Consider the following 21,070-nt stretch of genomic DNA (forward strand, 5'->3'; position numbering starts at 1 on the left):
AGACACACCTGTTCAGAAAAGCGTTCCCGTGGTCTTCTGACTTGGGAACTGCTTGTTTAGTGGTTTTGTTGTTGTTTAGTCGTTTAGTCGTGTCCGACTCTTCGTGACCCCATGGACCAGAGAACGCCAGGCACTCCTGTCCTCCACTGCCCCCCGCAGTTTGGTCAAACTCATGCTGGTAGCTTCGAGAACACTGTCCAACCATCTCATCCTCTGTCGTCCCCTTCTCCTTGTGCCCTCCATCTTTCCCAACATCAGGGTCTTTTCCAAGGAGTCTTCTCTTCTCATGAGGTGGCCAAAGTACTGGAGCCTCAGCTTCAGGATCTGTCCTTCCAGTGAGCACTCAGGGCTGATTTCCTTCAGAATGGAGAGGTTTGATCTTCTTGCAGTCCATGGGACTCTCAAGAGTCTCCTCCAGCACCATAATTCAAAAGCATCAATTCTTCGGCGTGTTTAGTGGTTAGGCTGTTTTAAAGGGCTTGTTTTGTTGCATCTTTTAACTGGTTGCCTATTTAGGTGTTTTGACGGAATTGTTTCATTTCATGTTTTAATTATGTGCGTTTCAATTTTTTTGCAGTTGGTTTTATGCTTGTCAACCACTCAGAAACCACTTGGGCAGTTAAATTATGGTGTTGTTGTTGTGTTGTTGTTACACTCTGTAAGCCCTTCTCCCAACCCATGTGACTGGTTGCATTTTGCTGGCATCCTAAAGTTGCAGGCTGCCTAGCATTTCGTTCTGCTCTGAATTGCTACCTAGGGAACGTAGGATGCTAACCAGCTCTGTATTCTGACGGTCAGTGGCTGTCCAGAATTTCTCATTCCTAGCTTGAGGTTGAACCCTGACTCCTGTTACATTACATGCTAAGTGTGTGCTCTACCATTGAACCACAGCCTTTCCACTGATTGAGCATGATTTCACCACTGCAGAAGAACTGAAAAATCTGGACTCTGCCCAATTCTGTTCTGATCTTGGTAGTATTTTTGAGATCGCAATTCAGATTTTCCTTTGCTCCTGCAGCAAATGAAATGTAAATGCATGCACTGTGTGTATGTGGGATGCTGAACCTTTTTTTGGTTTGTTTGTTTTTAATAGAGAGGACAAATATAAGTGATGGAGTCTTCCCTGGGCAGCAGTGTGTGTGTGTGTGTGTGTGTGTGTGTGTGTTTAAAAAGCCATACCTTGTAACATTTGCCAGATACAATTAGGTCCCCTTGCTCTATACATCATGAGTACAATTTTCAATAGAGAGTGCAAGGCAAGCGATATGTACAGGGTGGTTCTATTGGGCCCAATTTGCTGGCATGGTTTTTCAACTGCTGGGAGTTGAAATTGCTTTAAAATTGCTTTAAGGTGCCTGCTTTATGATAGATGCCTTTAATTGATTTTAATGTTTACTTTGGAACGAATTGTTTTATTATCTTTTCTAATCTTTTCTATCTTTTCTGCTTTGAGGGACGTTGTCAAAATAAGGGTTCTAGAAACGAACATATTCTTAGTGGACATATTTGTTTATAAAATATCTACTTCCCTAGCCTCCAGAAAACTCGCACATCTATTGTAGGGAGTATGTCTCTGAAAGCCAGTTTCCGGGGCGCCCAAGTGGGGCTCTCAAAGAGGCCCTTCCTTAGTAGTTCCCATATTCATTGGGATGTAAAATTAATCCTGGATAGATGTGCAAAAATGCTTCTGCTGATTTTGCTCCTTAAACAAGCCTTAGGTCTTATGCCCATCCGGGATCAATAAAATATATAGCAAAATCTCTTCCGCCTCCCTCTCCTCTGCCCTTTGGCAATGCTTTAGGCTTTCCGATTCTCCTAGTCTCCCAGGAAATCTTCTCATTTAACCTTTCTTCCACCCCCCCCCCCCCCAGGCACAAACCGGCAGATGGGAAGAAGGGGATGTTGGGTCAGGGTCAGGCTAATAGCCTATTGCCTTCAGTGACGCTTCCTATGTAGTCAATGAAGCATCGTCTGTTTTCACCCCTTCCTTTGCTGATTAACATCCTGTAATCAAAATGAGTAGTCTGCTTTTGGGCGCGGATGAGATCTGGCCTCTGTATAGCCTGGTCTCTTGGGGAACTGGAGTGAGAAGCAGAGATTTCCCAATGGATCTATGCTCTGTGTAACGTTGGGTGTTTCCAGTATGGCTGGTATACATGTGTGTAGGGAATAAGTTGAGATACAGCACGTGCAATGAACAGCTGAAGTATTGCAGCTGAGTTTAACATCAGCAGTGTTAGAAACTCAGATATATCACCTAGGCGCCAAATGTAAACCAAGGTTAAAGGTAAAGGTAAAGGGACCCCTGACCATTAGGCCCAGTCGTGACTGACTCTGGGGTTGCGGCACTCATCTCGCTTTATTGGCCGAGGGAGCTGGCGTACAGCTTCTAGGTCATGTGGCCAGCATGACTAAGCCGCTTCTGGCAAACCGTTTACCTTCCCCCCAGAGAGGTACCTATTTATCTACTTGCACTTTGATGTGCTTTCGAACTGCTGGGTTGGCAGGAGCAGAGACCGAGCAACGGGAGCTCACCCCGTCACAGGGATTCAAACCGCCGACCTTCAGATCGGCAAGTCCTAGGCTCTGTGGTTTAACCCACAGCGCCACCCGCGTCCCTTGTAAACCAAGGTTACAGCCCCTGAAATGGAATGTCTAGTTGCCATTTTTAAGGAAGATGGCTCTCAAGTCTTATTTTTCAAATGACGGAATGACTATCCCTTCAACATCTGGCTTGTTTAGATGACAACCTTGAGCTAGGTTAAGAACTTTGAGAACTTAAATGACGAAAAGTCACTTCATCCAAGGACAGTCCACAAATATATTGGCCTCTTCCGACCTCTTTTTCTTAATGGTGACATGGACCATTCATAACGTGAGAATATTCTTTGCAGCTGTGAGCAGGGCAGTGGAGTAAGTGAAGACAAGAGACGACAATTCACTATAATATTGTTCACTGCTCCTGCTCAAGGCTGCACGGAAATTCCTGAAATTCATTCTGATGGTGCAGATAAAATATAACCGAAAGAATTCTACAGGATGTGGTATTAGTGTGTGGAAACTGTCGAGATCCGATGATCCCCAAGCATGCACCTCCAGATGGTGGCGGCAATGTCAGGTGGTTTTTTGTTGTTGTTGTTTAATTGTGTCCGTCTCTTTGTGACCCCATGGACCAGAGCACGCCAGGCACTCCTGTCTTCCACTGCCTCCCGCAGTTGGGTCAAACTCATGCTGGTAGCTTCGAGAACACTGTCCAACCATCTTGTCCTCTGTCGTTCCCTTCTTCTTGTGCCCTCCATCTTTCCCAACATCAGGGTCTTTTCCAGGGAGTCTTCTCTTCTCATGAGATGGCCAAAGTATTGGAGCCTCAGCTTCAGGATCTGTCCTTCCAGTGAGCACTCAGGGCTGATTTCCTTCAGAATGGAGAGGTTGGATCTTCTTGCAGTCCATGGGACTCTCAAGAGTCTCCTCCAGCACCAGAATTCAAAAGCATCAATTCTTCAGCGATCAGCCTTCTTTATGGTCCAGCTCCCACTTCCATACATCACTACTGGGATACATCACCTTGGGATACACTTCCATACATCACTACTGGTTTTTAAGTAACATTAAAGCAAACACCTTCCAAAGGAAATCTGCAGAGCTTGAAAAGCGCTACCTCCATTTGAGTGGAAGACCCACTTTTGACAGTCCCTCGCGTGACTGTTTTAAGAATCTCTGCCCGTTGTCCTTCATGAAACTTCGCGCTTCGTTGCGTATTCCGCTTCCTTGTGGCGGCACAACAACCTTCCCTCGAACCCCAGTGGCGACTGAATGGCATTCCTTGGCTTGAGCTGTAGGTGTTAAATTTCTTGACAGTTGTGGAAGCCTCTTTCTTACGGTGAATGGATGACTTCAGTCAGCCAAACCAAGTCTTGGCAGGCAGAGATTTTAATGTGTGCTGGTAAACGAGGCCAGAAATGGAACAGAGATTGGCAGCTATAAACATGTAAGATCCCTGTGGTTACTTGGAGGAGAAGGTGGGGGAATCACAGTTCTGCATTTACTTTCCAAAAGAGACAAAACTTTTCTAGTGAGCAAACTCGCTTCCTTTGCTTGACATTTCTGCTTGGGCCAGCGTAGCACATCGTTCGGTTTTTAATCAAGCGCGCACATTCTCTGCAAGAAGAGTGGAGATATATATCGACTGGGGGAACTGTACTTTTTGCTGCGCACGCTTCCATCTCGCTCTCTTTCTCGACGTGTTTCATTTGGTCTGCCGTGTTGATGTTTCGTGTTTGGGTCTAGGGATGCTCTGTGGTTTTGAGAGTTTGGCCAGGCCTGCAAGGAAAGACAGAAGAACAGGAAACGTTTTATTGCTGAGCTAATTTCTCCCACCTTTTCCAAATGTGACTCCGTTTCCTGGGGCAGCGGGCGGGTGGAAATGACCAACATCCTTTCATATAGAAATGTAGCATTAAAATATAACTAGATGTGGTCAGCGGGGGGGGGGGGGTAAAGGGGTTAAGACAGGGTAGTGCAGGCCTGAGACTTCCTTCCCCACCTCCAAACCCCCAGAAAACAAATGAGGTGATAAAGAGGCTTTCAAGTTTTCAATACTATTTGTGGCAGAATACCCTAGAGCAAGGGTGAGGAACCTTTTTCAGCCAGAGGGCCACATTCCCTGTTATACTCCTGTTGAACTTACTTGTAGGATCAGTGGTTATTTAGATCCCTATCCCAAGATGGCCCTTTACATATCACCCCCCACTCTCTGCCTCCCCCCAGTAACATCTATGAGAGAGTGGGATTTTCCAATTGTAGAGTATCCTCTTCCTGCAGTTAATGAACACGAAAAGGTTTTGAGCGCTAGCAAATTGGTTTTCTGCTCTGGAACGAGATGGTTTTGCTCACTCAGGATAATTCATGATCACTGCTTTCGAAGAGGTCTCAAACATGTCCTGGCTTTCTAGCTACTTGGCTCCCAGCGAAAAGTTTACGATGCTGACCTCTCCGATTCCTCCACTGCAATTAAAATCTCCACCAAGAGCAGCTCCAGCCACGGCTGCCAAGAAATCAGCAGAGAATGTCTCTGTAATTTCCTCTCAGGCTGTCGACTCTTCCTCCTGCCCACAGACTTACACTCGCAATCGCATTGATGGGTTCACTTAAAGACAAGGAAATGAATGTTGCTGCATTTCTGAACACAGAGATGAGGGAACTGTGGCCTTGAGGGTCTGCTGGACAACAAACCCCCCCCCTCACTGACCATGCCAGGTGAGGCTGGTGGGAGTCCATCACCTTCAGAAGGGTCAGAGGTCAGAGGTTCCCCATCACCTTTTGGCCGGAAGACTTATTTTTTTTATTTTTTAAACATCTTTATTGAAAGGTCAAGAAGTCCATAATTATATGTGCACTAAAACATTGTGAGACGTAGGTAAAAGAGAGAAAGAGAGAAAGAAAGAAAGAGAAAGAGAATCCGTGTAGAAAGGAAAATAAAGGGGGGGGGACCCCAAACTGTATACTTTACAAAGCTGTTATTGTACTTCACCAGATCTTAACCTACTACAGTATTTGTAAGAATGGATTCCAAATATCCTTGAATTTGTCTATGGCAAGTCTGCATATATATGCAAGTTGTTGATATGTTGCGAGCTTGTATAAGTCTTCAATCCAATCATAGAAGGGAGCCGCATTTTTATTTTTCCATTTCATCAGTATCAGTCTTTTTGCTGTGGTAAGGGCACAGAGAGTCCACTCATATTGTCCTTTTGTGAGGTTCCATGTGCTGGGTATATAATTCAAGAGGATACTTTGCTCTGTAAATGTAAGGTTGTTCCGTTGATGGTTTCAGTTACCTTCTGCCAAAAATCCTTCAATATAGGACAATGAAAAAACATGTTTTAGAGAAGCATTATCCCTCTTGCATATCCAACAGTTAGATACCTTAGATAGCCCTTTTTTTAAAACAAACTTAATGGGGTCCAGTATAGTCTAAATATTTTGTTGTATGAGCTTCAATTTAATGTTCAGAGACACCCTTGTTATAACAGGCCAAAAGACTTCACCTTTTCCTGTCATGTCTGCTGGGGGAGTTGGGAGCACAACCTCACCTGGGAGGTCTCCACCTTGCAGTCCTTGATCAGTTATGGATGGTCCCCTGAATGGGGACCCTGTTGCAGTAGTGAAGTCTGAGATGAACCTAGAGAGGGATCGGCACGTTGACTACAAGTAGATGCTACTGTACTTATACCTTACATTGGTCCACCAAGCTCAGTATTGTCTACACTGACTAGCAATGACTCATCAGGGTTTCAGGCAAGGGACATTCCCAACCCTACCTGGAGAAGTCAGGTAGTGAACCTGAGACTCTTGGCATGCAAGGCAAATACTCTACCACTGAAGAAGAAGAGAAGAAGAGTTTGGATTTGATAACCCCCTTTATCACTCTCCTAAGGAGTCTCAAAGTGGCTAACAGTCTACTTTCCCTTCCTCCCCCACAACAAACACTCTGTGTGAGGTGAGTGAGGCTGAGAGACTCCAGAGAAGTGTGACTGGCCCAAGGTCACCCAGCAGCTGCATGTGGAGGAGCGGGGAAGCGAACCCGGTTCACCAGATTACGAGTCCACCACTCTTAACCACTACACCACAACTGGGAATTATGTTCACATGTGGTGGGGTGTAAATATGTAGGATTTTTCTGGCAAAAGGGGTTTAAGAAGATAACAGAAATCACTGGATTAAAGCTAACTGAAAGTCCAGAGATAGCATTATTATCCGTTTACGATGGGGTGGAAGGTTTGCAGGCTGGCTATGAAGGACCTGCTCACAAATTTATAGACAGCTGCAGAAATTATGATAGCTAGGAAGTGGAAGGGGCAAGCAGAATATAAAATGGAAGAATGGTATAAAGAGGTGTGGGATACAGCTATTAATGATAAATTAACATGTGCCATTATGGTAAGAGGGGGAATACGCAGGAGAAACTATTTTGAGGAGAGTATTTGTAGAAGGTGTTTGTGGAAGGTGTTTGTGTAGAATTTGTACTGTTAAAATGGAAAGGGCTCAAACCATCGCAGGAGGTGCTGAAATTTTGGGAGGTTGGATAGTTATAATGGAATGGTCTTGGTGGTGGGGTGCACATTTTTATTCTTAAAACTTTATCAAAAAAGAAAATAAAGCTAATGCTATTCTAGGCTGCATCAAGAGAAGTCTTGTGTCCACATCAAGGGAAGTCATGGTCCCACTCTACTTGCTCAGACCACACCTGGAATACTTTGTCCAGTTCTGGGCGCCACAATTTAAGAAGGATGTTGACAAACTGGAACATGGACAAAGAAAGGCAACCAAAATGATTGAGGGTCTGGAAACCAAGACCTTGATTGTGGGAGCTGGGTATGTTTAGCCTGGAGAAGAGAAGACTGAGAGGAGATATGAGAACCATTGGCTCCCAGTACGTTTCTGAGCACAATTCAAAGTGTTGGTGCTGACCTTTAAAGCCCTAAATGGCCTCGGTTCAGTATAACTGAAGGAGCGTTTCCACCCCCATCATTCTACCCGGACACTGAGGTCCAGCACTGAGGGCCTTCTGGCGGTTTCCTCACTGAGAAGCCAAGTTACAGGGAACCAGGCAGAGGGCCTATTCGGTAGTGGCACCCACCCTGTGGAACGCCCTCCCACCAGATGTCAGAAGGAACAACTACCAGACTTTTAGACAACATCTGAAGACAGCCCTGTTTAGGAAAGCTTCTAATGTTTGATGCATTACTTTATTTTAATATTGTGTTGGAAGCCACCCAGAGTGGCTGGGGAAAGCCAGCCAGATTGGTGGGGTATAAATAAATTGTTGTTGTTGTTGTTGTTGTTAACCATCTTCAGTTATCTAAAGGGTTGTCATGTGGAAGATGGAGTAAGCAATTCTGTGATTCTAAGTTAGTCATGCCCAATAATTTCAACGGGTATAGACTTAGATGCAACTCTCAGTGTTTTGGGTTAGGCCCCTGCTTTCCTCACATCCTGATCCTTGGGCAGCGCTCTCTTGGAGCAACACCACAATTAATCCACCGTTGGGCTTGAGCTTGCAACGTGAAAGCAGAGCTGTTTTCTTCTTCTTCCTGTGAACTCGTCGCTCAAGCCCTTGGTTGTTTGCCAGCCGAGTGAACGGTTTTGTCTGTGAGTGACCTAATTCTCCTGCAGTGGATTGTTCAGTGATACCCAGCGCTCGAGGCAGCTGGTGCTCCCCACCCTCCGCGGGGACGGGGAGAAATGACCGTGAATCTGCCAGCTTTTTGTAAGCAGGGATAACTGGTTCACTGGCAGCCAACTTGGTTTTCTTATCAGATTCCACACCTCTCTGGTTCCTAATTTATATGAAATTGCCTGTCACCTGGAAGGGTGACTTGAGAAACAAGTGCCAGGACACTTAAAACCTGATGTTCCTTTTGACACATGAGCGTAGCTTTCTTCATGTTTGGCTTATTTAGGGCAATGTTAGAAACTCAGATATATAATATGGATTCTAAATGGCCAAAATATCATGAGATTTTAGAATATGATGGCGAAAGGGTGAGTTATGAGAAACTAAAGCCTAAGGTTCGAGATTGGTTGCATTACCATCAGATAAATGAGACGTTTAAACAGGACTGGAAAATAGGATTTCAGAAAGAGAAGTCAAAATTAGAAACAGAATTGTTGGAACCCAATACTAAGAACTTATCAAAAATGTATAACTTGCTGTTAAAATGGAATACACAGGATGAAACGGTGAAATCAGCTATGATTAAATGGGCACAAGATATCGGTCATGATATTATGTTTGCTGACTGGGAACAGTTATGGACCACCGGTATTAAATTTACTGCATGTAATGCCTTAAAAGAAAATATTATGAAAATGATCTACCAGTGGTACATGACCCCAGTCAAGCTTGCAAAAATTTATCATTTGCCTAATAATAAGTGTTGGAAATGTAATGAGACTGAAGGCACTTTCTACCACCTTTGGTGGATCTGCCCAAAGGTTAAAGCTTTCTGGGAAATGATCTCTAATGAAATTAAGAAGGTCCTTAAGTGGACTTTTCCTAAGAAACCAGAGGCTTTCCTCTTGGGCATGGTGGGCCAAGTGGTGCCAAGGAAGGATAGGATTTTCTTTATGTATGCCACTACAGCAGCAAGAATTCTACTGGCAAAGTATTGGAAGACGCAAGAACTACCTACTCTGGAAGAATGGCAAACAAAGGTGATTGACTTTATGGGACTGGCCGAGATGACGGGCAGAATCCGGGACCAGGGGAAAGAGACAGTGGAAGAGGACTGGAAGAAATTCAAAATATATCTTAAAAATAATTGCAAAATTGAGGAATGTTAAGATGTCAGGGGGTAAGAAGTAAAGAATTGCAGCAGTAAACAAAAAAAACTTAAGAATTTTTTTATGAAAGGGAATTAAGACAATGGACCTAAGGGTTGCTAAAGAATTATTAAACAAGGATGCAGGGATGGGGAGGTATGGGGGAGTCAAAGAAAGAAGGGTATGAACTGATGAGCTTGAAGTTATACTGTTCTATACTGTTTTTATTATTTGTTTGGAAAATTAATAAAAATTATTATAAAAAAAAAAAAGAAACTCAGATATATAAGCTAATTGCCAAATGGCACCTTAAAACTAGATTACAGTACTCACAATGTACCTTGGTGCCCTTTTTTTCCCCACAAGAAAGTTGCTACTATTATTCATTTCATTTCTGTACCGCTTTATATTTTAAAGAAAAAAAATCTCTTTTTTATTATGCTTTATTATAAACACCAACAAAATTCAAAAAGAAAAACCATACATCTACGTCAATTGTTACACCAAACACAAAATAAACAAAAGAATAAAATCATATATTCTGACAGTAGATCTTCTTAAAGTACATCTAACTTCCCATCTTCTCCATACTTCATTTAATATTTACAAACTTATTCCCTAAACCTATCTAAAGAAAAAAATCTCAGAGTGGTTCACAACACATTAAAACATCAAATGAAACAATCTAGAAAGAAATTCAAGCTTCCAGGAAGATGTTTCAGAGCCTTCTCTAAGTGACATTTGGCTATATTTATTTACCTACCTCATTTATAGAGCTGCTCCGTAGCAGAAGGACTCTAGGAAGCTGTTGTGGTGTAGTGGTTAGAGTGTCGGACTAGGACCTGGGAGACCAGGGTTCAAATCCCCACTCGGCCCTGAAGTTCACTGGGGTGACCTCAGAGTCATTCGCAGCCTCCTAACCTACCGTACCTCACAGGGTCGTTGTAGGGATTAACTGAGGAAGAGGGTGAACCATGTACTTTTCCATGGAGGAAAAGTTGGGAGATAAATGCAACAAATAAGGTCTTCTGCTTGCCTGCTTAAGAAAGCTGGAGGGGCCAGCTGGATGGAGAAGTCAGTCGCCAGCCTGGCATTCAGAGATCTGCATGTGGTTGCAAAGTTGCCAGTTGCAAAGTACACCTGGGGGGGGGGTTTCTAATGCTGATTTAGGGGCAGTTAACATGAAGCCCCCCCAAATGTCCAAAGGCTTGTGGGCTTCTCATAGTCATCTGGTTGGCTACTCTCCACAAAGCATGCTGGACAGGAAGGGAATGAGTTCCTTGATTTAAAATAGGTTGTCCACTTCTGCTGTGTACACGAAAGAATGATCTTCAGCTCGTAGTTTTCTTGTCACTCAAGTAGCATTTTTTCTGCAAGAGAATAAACTCTTCCCCATTTAGTACCTCTTTTAAAAAATGTCACGTCTCAAGAGTTTCCAGTTATAATCTGAACTATCTGGGTAACTTTTATCAGCAAGTTTCAGGAGGGTGGATCGTTATGTACCAAATCATCTGTCTAGGGAGCAGCTGTGAGTTGTTTGGGGTAATGCAAAACCAATGTTGTGTTTTCTGACCTGGTTCCCTTTGTCTCTTTGTTTCAGGACCAAGAAGAAAATAAAGGAGCCACGAGCTGGCCAGAGTTCTACATTGATCAGCTTAACTCCATGGCTGCTGTAAGTGGAGGATTCAGAAATTTGCTTTCTGGCTTCGTTAAACAGAAGAATGGTTCTGAGAACTAAAACCAGAGCTGTGTTGCAGGAACCCAAAAAAGTGGTTGTTCTTGGCGATGGTTAGTGAAAGCAAGCCAGCTTCATAAACCGTGGGTTGAAGTTTGGCATTGTTTCAACTAGCCATAGTTTAGCCGAATCACAACCTTCTGGGTTTGGACAACACTGCCAGCTTCTGTTAATCAGAACGTAAGTCAGACCTTCTGAACTCACTTTGTGGGCTACACAGTGGGGAGGCTTTGAGTCCATGAAGCCTTGGGTTCATTCTCATAACACAAAACTATGGTTTAGGACAGGCATAGTCAATGTGGTGCCCTCTAGGGGTTGACACCAACTCTATTAGTATTAGTATTATTATAGCCTGCCCACTCTGTGCACATATAACGCATACTGGGAGCCAGTGTAGGTCTTTCAAGACCGGTGTTATGTGGTCTCGGCGGCTGCTCCCAGTCACCAGTCTAGCTGCCGCATTCTGGATTAGTTGTAGTTTCCGGCTCACCTTCAAATGTAGCCCCACATAGAGCGCATTGCAGTAGTCCAAGCGGGAGATAACCAGAGCATGCACCAGTCTGGCAAGACAGTCGGCGGGCAGGTAGGGTCTCAGCTGGAGTACCAGATGGATCTGGTAAGACGGCTGCCCTGGACACAGAATTGACCTGCGCCTCCAAAGGGTGGGCTTATAGAAGGGACCCTGAAGTTGGAAGGGATCCTGATGATCACCTAGTCCAACCCCCGGCAATGCAGGCAGATGGAGTTGTCTCATTTGGGAATCAAACCTGCAACCGTGGCATTAAGAGCGCCACGCTCTAACCAGATGAGCTATCCAGGCGTGCTATAACATGGAAAGAAATAGGCAAACAAAAACGGCAGCTTTCCTGGCAGCCATTGGGAAAGGGCTGCACATATCCAGTGCTCCCAGACCCCCCGCAATCCCTCCACAGGTCACAGCTCCTGCCCTGGCCCTTGTCAAGGGATCTGCAGATGCTGCGGTTGCAAAAAAAGAAGCAGCCTCTATTCGCCCTCGGTAAGAATTCCAGCCCCCTCTGCTTGCTCCTGTTGGCGTAACGAGGCAACACTCGCCCAAAGGGCCTATAAATCAGCTCACTTAAAAGACAAGCCGGGTCTGTTTTCTTTGATCAAGGGGCTCTTGTTGAAGTCATTAGAGAGTTTGTAGAAACAAATCTTCCCCGCGTTTGCAAACACACACGTGGCATGATGCCACCGCAGTTGCTTGGACAGCTGCAGGCAGAGCGTCGCTTGACGTCTCCTGCGCAACCTTCACCTCTGCTGTATCTGATCAGTCCAGCCTCCCCTCTCTCTCTCTCTCTCTGGCCGTAGCAGGCTAAGCCAAATGCCAGCCACAGCTCTTGGCACCCAGACGCACGTGAGAGTGCAGGAGAGAGCTCCGTGCAGAAAGACTTGCAGAAAAGTCTGATCTGCACAGAAGCAGAAATTAATTGGGAAACGGAGCTGCTGGACGAAAAACGTTGCACACAGAGGGCCTTCATTAGGGATGTGAGCTTGCGATTCTGCAGAAGAGATGTTATCTCGGTGGACGTCGTTAAAAAGCAAGCTTTTCGTCCTTATAGCAACCAACCCATGCTTGAAAGCTTGTGGGTTGGGATGAATGGCTTAACCAGGGATAGCCAGCATGGAACTCACCTGATTTTACTAGACTAAAACTACCCAGCTCTACAAGAACCAGTGAGAGTGGCAAATGTCCAATTTGAGTGTCTGGAGAAGGTTGGTAAATGGATGGCGGTTAACAGATTGAAGTTGAATCCCGACAACACAGAAGTACTGTTTCTGGGGGACGGGCAGGTGTGAGGGACTCCCTGGTCTGTTAATGGAGTAACTGTGCCCCTGAAGGACCAGGTGCTCAGCCTGGGAGTCATTTTGGACTCACGGATATCCAGGGCAGCTGTACCAGCTCCACCTGGTACTCCAGCTGAGACCCTACCTGCCTGTGCACTGTCTCACCAGAGTGGTGCATGCCCTGGTTATTTCTTGCTGACCTTTAAAGCCCCAAACGGCCTCAGTCCAGTATCCCTGAAGGAGCTTCTCCACCCAGACACTGAGGTCCAGCTCCGAGGGCCTTCTGCCAGTTCCCTCACTGCAAGCAGTGAAGTTACAGGGAACCAGGCAGAGGGCCTTCTCGGTGGTGGTGCCTGCCCTGTGGAACACCCTCCCTTTAGATGTCAAGGAAATAAACAACTATCTGACTTTTAGAAGACATCTGATGGCAGCCCTGTTTAGGGAAGTTTTTAATGTTTGATGTTTTATTGTGCTTTCCATAAAGTGGTACCTTGGTTTAAGAACAGCTTAGTTTATGAACAACTTGGATTAAGAACGCTGCAAGCCCCGGAAGTAGGTGTTTTGGTTTGTGAACTTTGCCTTGGAAGCAGAACATACTCCGCTTCCTATTGAGTGTGTTCCATTTGTAAATTGAGCCCCCACTGCTATGGGAAAGCACGCCTTGGTTTAAGAACGCTTTGGTTTAAGACCAGACTTCCAGAACAGATTAAGTTCGTAAACCAAGGTACCACTGTATTCTGTGGGGAGCCCCCCAGAGTGGCTGGGGAAATCCTGAGGGCTACTGCCATGTGAACAGGTACTGAGCCAAACAGAACAATGGTCTTACTTAGAATCATAGAACTGTTGAGTTGGAAGGGACCCTGGGGGTCATCTAATCCAACCCCTGCAATGCATGGGGTTCAGCTTTCTGTGTTACTAGATCATTCGGTAAAGGACCCTACCTTAGTAAAAGAGCAGCTGTTTTCCATGCAGACGGTCCCAGGTTCAATTCTCGGCATCCTCAGGTAGGGAAGTTCTGAAATTCTGGAGAGCTGCTGCCAGTCAGTGTTGACAATATTGACCCAATGGTCTGATTCGGTATGTGCTCCTACTGATCCCAGGACAAGCTACGACGGAGTTATCAACCCCTCCAATACAGAGCAGCACTAAAATATTACAAATAAAAACATTTATAAAAACACAAACCAAAGGGGAAAAAAACCTGGGGAAGTACTCTTTCAGACAAATGAGTTGATTCTCATTAAAAGCAGAGGCAGCTTGAAAGCTTTCTAGCTTCCTCGTGCTGATCTCTCCAGATCATTTTGGATGCAAGCAGTCTCGACTGTGGGCCACCAAACTTGTGAAATATATGAATGTGTGTGTGTGTGATTTTTCTTCACTTGTGGTGAGATCTAGCGTTCTGGACATAGCTTCAGATTTTCAGCTTCTCAGATGTGGGCACTTCTCTGCTGGAACCATAAAATGCCTTGAAAATGTTCAGTGTCCCCATTGCACATAAAACACTTCAGCTCCACTTAAGAGGAAAAACCTTATCCCCTTGGATTTTTACGGTGAATTGCTGCCATGAAAGGATGACATCATTGGTTAAACATTTCTGCAGGGCAGCTTCCTTCCTTAACATCCCAGTGACAGCTGTCCGATTGCATCACCACCTCCAAGACGGCTTTAGAGGAAATGTTAACAACTTTTTACACACACACACACACACACACACACACACACACACACAAAGGATCTACCCACCCCAGTTTCATTATGCACAGACGGCTGGACCTCTTCTCTTGCTGGCACTGTGAAACCAAATCCATGTGGCTACTGGGACAGGAGAGATGATGATAATAATAATAATAATAATAATAATAATAATAAGAAGAAGAAGAAGAAGAAGAAGAAGAAGAAGAAGAGGAAGAAGAAGATTTATTTATATAAAGCCGGGCTCAGGGCGGCTAACAACAATAAAATAGTACAACATACTAAAATCATTCATTATAAAATTAAATCAAATCAAATTGGTGGCAACCATTAGGCTGGAGTTCTGTGAAGATTGCCAAAGGAGGGAGTCAGGCTGTGCCCTGACTAAAGGCCTGGTGGAACAGCTCTGTCTTGCAGGCCCTGTGGAAAGATGTCAAGTCCCGCAGGGCCCTAGTCTCTGTGACAGAGCGTTCCACCAGATCGGGGCCACAGCCGAGAAAGCCCTGGCTCTGGTTGAAACCAGCCTAACCTCTCTGTGGCCTGGGACCTCCAAGATGTTCTTATTTGAAGACCGTAAGTTCCTCTGTGGGACATACCAGGAGAGGCGGTCCCGTAGGTACGAGGGTCCTAGGCCGTATAGGGCTTTCAAGGTTAAAACCAGCACCTTAAAACTGATCCTGTACTCCACCAGGAGTCAGTGCAGCTGGTATAGCACCGGGTGAATGTGATCCCGCATTGAGGACCCCGTAAGGAGTCTCGCCGCGGCATTCTGCACCCGCTGGAGTTCCTGGGTGAGTCTCAAGGGCAGCCCCACGTAGAGCGAGTTGCAATAATCCAGTCTGGAGGTGACCGTCGCATGGATCACAGTGGCTAGGTCAGGGCGAGAGAGGTAAGGAGCCAACTGCTTAGCCTGGCGGAGATGAAAAAATGCCGCCTTTGTTATAGCTGCAATCTGCGCCTCCATGGAAAGGGAGGTGTCGAAGATTACACCCAAACTCTTACCGGACGGTGCTGGCACTAATTGCACCCCCACAAGAGATGGGAATTGCCCCCTCAATCTCATATCATCCTTTCCTAGCCAAAGGACCTCTGTCTTCAAAGGATTTAACTTCAACTGGCTCCCACGTAACCATCCAGCCACAGCTTCCAAACATCTGATCAGTGTGTCTGGGGCCGAGTCAGGATGGCCATCCAGCAACAGATAGAGTTGGGTGTCATCAGCATACTGATGGCAGCCCAGCCCAAAACTCCAGACAAGCTGGGCGAGGGGGCGCATAAAGATGTTGAAAAGCATCTGGGAAAGTATTGCACCCTGAGGCATTCCACACAACATGATAAGGATTTGGTGGGTTTTGCTGTTCACCTGACCCACCCACTCAGCATATGGGAAGAGACGGTAGCTCATTGGTGCAGGATTGGCACACAGTATGTCCCAGTTTTAATCCCCAGCATATCTGGGTGGTTGTTTTTTTTGTTGTTTTTTTTAAAAAGAAGGTTTGGGAAGCAGGAGTCAGGGAAGAGATATCCTCCATCACGACCAGACTTATTTCTGCACACCATTTGCTGAACAGAGAGAGAAATGAGAAAAAACAGGGACTATAGCAAAAGGCAATAACTTCCTGACTCCCCTTCCACAGTGCAGTCTGTTATCATCTCAGGAATGTGGGAAACGTCCTTGATGATTCCAGGAGAAGAAAACCACACGTGCGCTAGGGTTCGACCACCTCACAGTCAAGAGCTGCATTCAGTGCTGGAGGAAAGCAGCTCAGTAATGCCAGGGCAAGCCAAGAGGCAGGTGGATAATTCAGCTTCAAGAGACCCTTTAAACAGGGTCTCCCAACTGAGTGTGGGGAAGGCTAGTTAATACTCATGGAAAACTAGAATCGTAGAGTTGGCAGGGACCCCGGAGGGTCATCCAGCCCAACCTCCTGCAATGCAGGATTATTTTTTGGCCCAACGTGGGGCTCAAACCCACAGCCATGAGATTAAGAGTCTCGAACCTTACGAACTGAGCTATAAAAGCAAGAAGACATTTTGGGAGCAGAAGTCACAGTCTGAAGGGCAGAAAGTGCTGCCAGCCAGTGTAGGCTAAGCTAGGTAGACCCAGTGGTGCAGGGCATCTTCTTAGGGAAAGGACTGTATAGCTCAGTGGGTAGAGCATCTGCTTTGCATGCAGAATGTCCCAGGTTCAATCCCTGGCGTCTCCCAAGTAGGGCTGGGAGACACTCCCTGCCTGGAACCCTGGAGAGTCGCTGCCAGTCTGAGCAGACAGTACTGAGCTAGGTTGACCCGTGGGTCTGACTTCCTCTGTGCAAACAGGCAGCTTTTTCCACCCCCCAAAAAAGAGGGAGGGAAAGAAGAGGCTGAGTAAACACTAGAAAGGGATTCCTTTCTTAGATGTCCCTGGCAATGGAGCAAAGGTTTGGAGGCAGCTTATAGAATCCGTCCTTGGGACTCTTCCACTTGCCGTGTTGATTAGATCACTTATGAAATTCTCTGATGCTGAAGTGCTTTTTGCAGAATGCCTGGGCAGCTTTGAATATCAGTGGGTGGTGTGTGTGTGTGTGTGTGTGTGTGTGGTAGCTTGGCAATGCCATCAGAAGCTCCTCTTTGCAGTGTCCTCTTTAAAGCAAACATGGGACGCAGATGACAAAGTCAGGAGGGAACGGGGCCACCGCAGCTAGAGATCCCATGTTGTTGCTCACCACCCTGACCTCCGAGTGGTGCAAGATTCCAGGGGTTCCAGGCGCTCCCCTAGATCTTGTTTCCTTTTGCAAAGGAGGCACAGCAGAGACTGCGGTCTCTTTAGGATATAGGTGTGGTTGATTTCCACGTATCTGCAACCTGAGCATAGGATGGAGGGGTTCACAACATCAAAGGGTCTTGCCTCTCCCATAGCCGCAGCCTTGGACTCTAGCAGAAATCAAACATCCTGCTTGGCCCCTCTGGCTTTTCAGCCTGCAACTTTTTACTTCTAGGTCACATTGCACACACTCTTCAACTCTAAACTCTGGCTTTTGTCCGTCTCACTATCTGTGAGCTGGAGGAGGGGACTCACCCATTGGTGTTCTGGGACAGAGCCCCCTCTCTTTTGCTCTCTTAATGGCCCATCACCTCCCCTTCTTTTTCTTAATGGCCCTTCGCCCAGGCGATCACCTCCTGAGGAAGTTAGCCTGGCTTATTTTATAACACTTGCTAGGTGAAATATACTCGGAGTCAAGAGTGGATTTCATGCTCTTTATTCAGCTCATAGCAGTGAGGAGGAATGGAAGTTCCCCCAGAATGTCTGCCTTATATACATTATTTACACAACGGGTCCCACGTGATTGGCTAATTCTGGGATTCTCCTGCAGGCCAATCAGGTTGCAGATTCCCTTCCACCTGGAGTTGGATTGGGTGGCTCCTGTGGACCAATCAGACCGCTGCATTCTGGATCCTATTGTTTTAGGACCAATCAGACTGCTGCATTCTGAATCCTATTCAACTCAGTACATAACACTAGGATTATAAGGATTAAAAGTCTGGCATCCACAAACTCATGTCACTATAAAGAGTGTGTTGGGTAGAGTTTTCCAAAAGGAATGTTTTGGAGACAGGGACAGAGAGGAAGTTATACTGAATCAGACCATTGGCCTGTCTAGCAACACATTGTCTATACCAGGGATGTGGTACATTTGCCCCTTCAGACTCCAACTCCCATCAGCCCCAGCCATAATAGCCTGTGACCAGGAACGATGGGGATTGTTGTCCAATGGAATCCAGGATGTCTCAGTTTCCCCAGCCATGGTTTACACTGAGGGTGACTCTCCAGCGTTTCAGGAACAGGTCTGTTGTCAGTGTTAGAAATTAGCCAGGCGCATTTTGCAACTGGCATGGGTCCAATTGCAACCATGTGGAGATTTCTGAATGTCAGGTTGGTGTTTGGGGAAAATGTCACTTAGAGAAGGATTTTCCTTGAAAGTTGAATTTCAGGACATGGTTCGGCACAGAGAATTAAGCATCCTGTTGCATTTGTGCAAATCCACACAAGTCTGTTGAAATTTTGCAAAATGTCTTGAGATTCAGTTTGGGAAATTTATGAGCCGTCCATGCTCTCCCAAAACTGGAAATCTCACAAAACCTCCTTTCCTCCCGTGAAATTGTAAAAAGTTGAAACACGTGTCTCTCAACTGTATTCACTTTTCCTAAACTAGATGTAGGAACACCGTTTGTTCTGTCTTGGTTTGCAGTGGATTTTGATCTGTCCATTACCATACACTTTTGAGTCTTACAGGGCAGCCCTGCGTATGTTTACTCAGAAATCAATCCCATTGAATTAAATGGAGTTTATTCCTAAGTGTGCACAAGATTGCAGCCTTAGTTATTAGCTGCTATTCTCCTGTGTTCATTTAGACTCATGTACTGGGCACAATAGAAACCATTTGGGCTATAAGCAGGCACTATGCTAATAATGCTATATTGCTAAATGAAATTAAATATGGCCTAATTGCTAGTGTGCCGTTAAATGCTTCTCTGCCCTTCCTCCTTGTCCTTTGTGACTTCTCTTCTGTTTCATTATCATTAACTTCCTACAGAATCGGTTGCTCTGGGGCTGAATATTTTTCAGCTCAGTATGAATTGTTGCATATTAAAGAGGGTGTCACAAAGCAATGGAAATGCAAGCATATGAATCTGCTTTTAGATCAAGCCTGCACAGACTTTAGGCTCACAGGATCTCCTTGCTCCACCACCACCTGCCTACGAGGTCCACCAATCAGAGCCTGGTGCAAACCAGTGACTTGCAGTGGTAGGGCAACATACACCTGGAAGTAAAGAATAGGTGCACATGCTTAGCTTAGGAATCAGAACTAGACTGAGCTCCCAGTCCCGTTACACAAAAATCCACTTCTGGTTTTCCCCCCCAAGCTTTCTTAAATTAGTAGTGTAATTTACAGGTCAGCGGAGTCTTTTTTTGTTATTAGTGTTACTAAACAATTGGGAGTCCGCCTCTTTGCTGATCTACTTCACGTTGTGCTGGGATTCTAGATTCGGGTAAGTAGCCGTGTTGGTCTGACGCAGTCAAAATAATAATAATAAAAATAGTCCAGTAGCACCATAGAGACCAACCAAGTTTGTACTAGGTATAAGCTTTCGTGTGCATGCCCACTTCTTCAGATACACACTGAAACAGAAGTCACCAGACCCTTATGTATACTGGGAAGGGTTGTGTTTTGCTGGGATGTTCATGTTTATTGTGTATTATGGCTTCCGTGCAAAATGCGGTATGTAAATAAGCTGGCTGTGCCTAACTTATTTCTTGCGTTGATTTTCTTTTTACCTTTTGCAGAGAAAATCGCTGATTGCTTTGGAAAAAGAAGATGAAGAAGAGCGCAGCAAAACCATAGAGAGTTTGAAGACTGCGCTGAGGACCAAACCAATGAGGCAAATGATTTTCCTTGCTTTGCTGCCCAACTTCTTGCTTTCCTATTGGTTCAACTGCTTGCTTTCCTATTGGTTCTCTAGCAAAAGGGTTCCTGGAATTGATTCTCTAGCCAAAGAACTCTTAATGTTAATCTCCATAAGGTTCTGGTCAGTCATTGCTAAGTTTGCTGAAAGGAGCTGAGTAGATATCACTAGAACCAGAGACAGAGGTTACTGGGTTACTTTTTTTCTGGAATAAAAAGTGCCGGGACTCACCTCCACACTCGCCAACCCAGACGCTGCCAACGCTGCCATCTTGAAGCAAAAATCATGCGACAAGATGCTGGTCTGCACCATCTTATAGGGAGCTGTGCCTCTTGTTCAGAGTGATAGACTCACTCTGACCCTGGAGGTTCCACTGAGCCGTCATCGCTAGTAGCCTCAACCTCTCCTGGCGAAGGTGTTTCCCCGGGGGGTGTCCATGTCAAGCCCACCCACCTGCCTATGCACACCTCCCATTCTCTCTTCGTCCCCCGCCAGCCCCATTTCCATGAGGGTGGTACTCGAGGCTCAGAATTGCAGTGACCTCTCTGTCATAGAATTCTACTCAATATTGATGCAGAGCAGAACTCCAGTGTGTAGTTAGCAGAGTAAAACTTAAACACATTGCAGGATTCCCCCCAAATAGACCAGAGGCAATTGTATTTCATTCAGCCCAGTTTACTACTTCTACTGAAGGCAAATGAGCATAATGGTCACAAATCCAATACAGTGGTACTTCTGGTTATATACTTAATTCGTTCCAGAAAGAGATGAGAGAACCAGTTTAAGCCAGCTGTACTCAAACATCATGAACCTTCTGCTTGTTTCTTCCACACAGAGAAGCTTCCAGAACCCTCTTGAATTAAGTAGAATAGGAAAGATATCTGCACATCAGATCAATACTTTCTGTACCAATAAGTGCAAACTGACACTTGTTTAAGCTTTTGCTCTGCTAACTATACATTGGAATCTACTCTGGATCAATACTGAGTAGAATTTCATGACACTCTCCCCAGCTTCCCATCCTGTCTGCTTCCCCTTTCCCACTCTGGCAACTGGTGGCAGCAGAAG

At 45.5% G+C, this 21,070-nt stretch overlaps 1 protein-coding gene across 2 annotated transcripts in view; it reads left to right on the plus strand.

The window, feature by feature from the left end:
* The window catches only part of DAAM1 (dishevelled associated activator of morphogenesis 1), a 182,145-nt gene that overhangs the window by 101,929 nt on the left and 59,146 nt on the right, over positions 1–21,070 (plus strand). For both annotated transcript variants that reach the window (XM_079986770.1, XM_079986771.1), the window contains exons 4-5: positions 10,925–10,996; positions 19,884–19,978. In XM_079986770.1, coding sequence (XP_079842896.1) covers positions 10,925–10,996; positions 19,884–19,978 — 167 coding nt within the window. The remainder of the gene's footprint in view (positions 1–10,924; positions 10,997–19,883; positions 19,979–21,070) is intronic.

This window comes from Podarcis cretensis (genome assembly GCF_951804945.1).
Source record: "Podarcis cretensis genome assembly, chromosome: 1".
NCBI classification, from domain to species: Eukaryota; Metazoa; Chordata; class Lepidosauria; order Squamata; family Lacertidae; genus Podarcis; species Podarcis cretensis.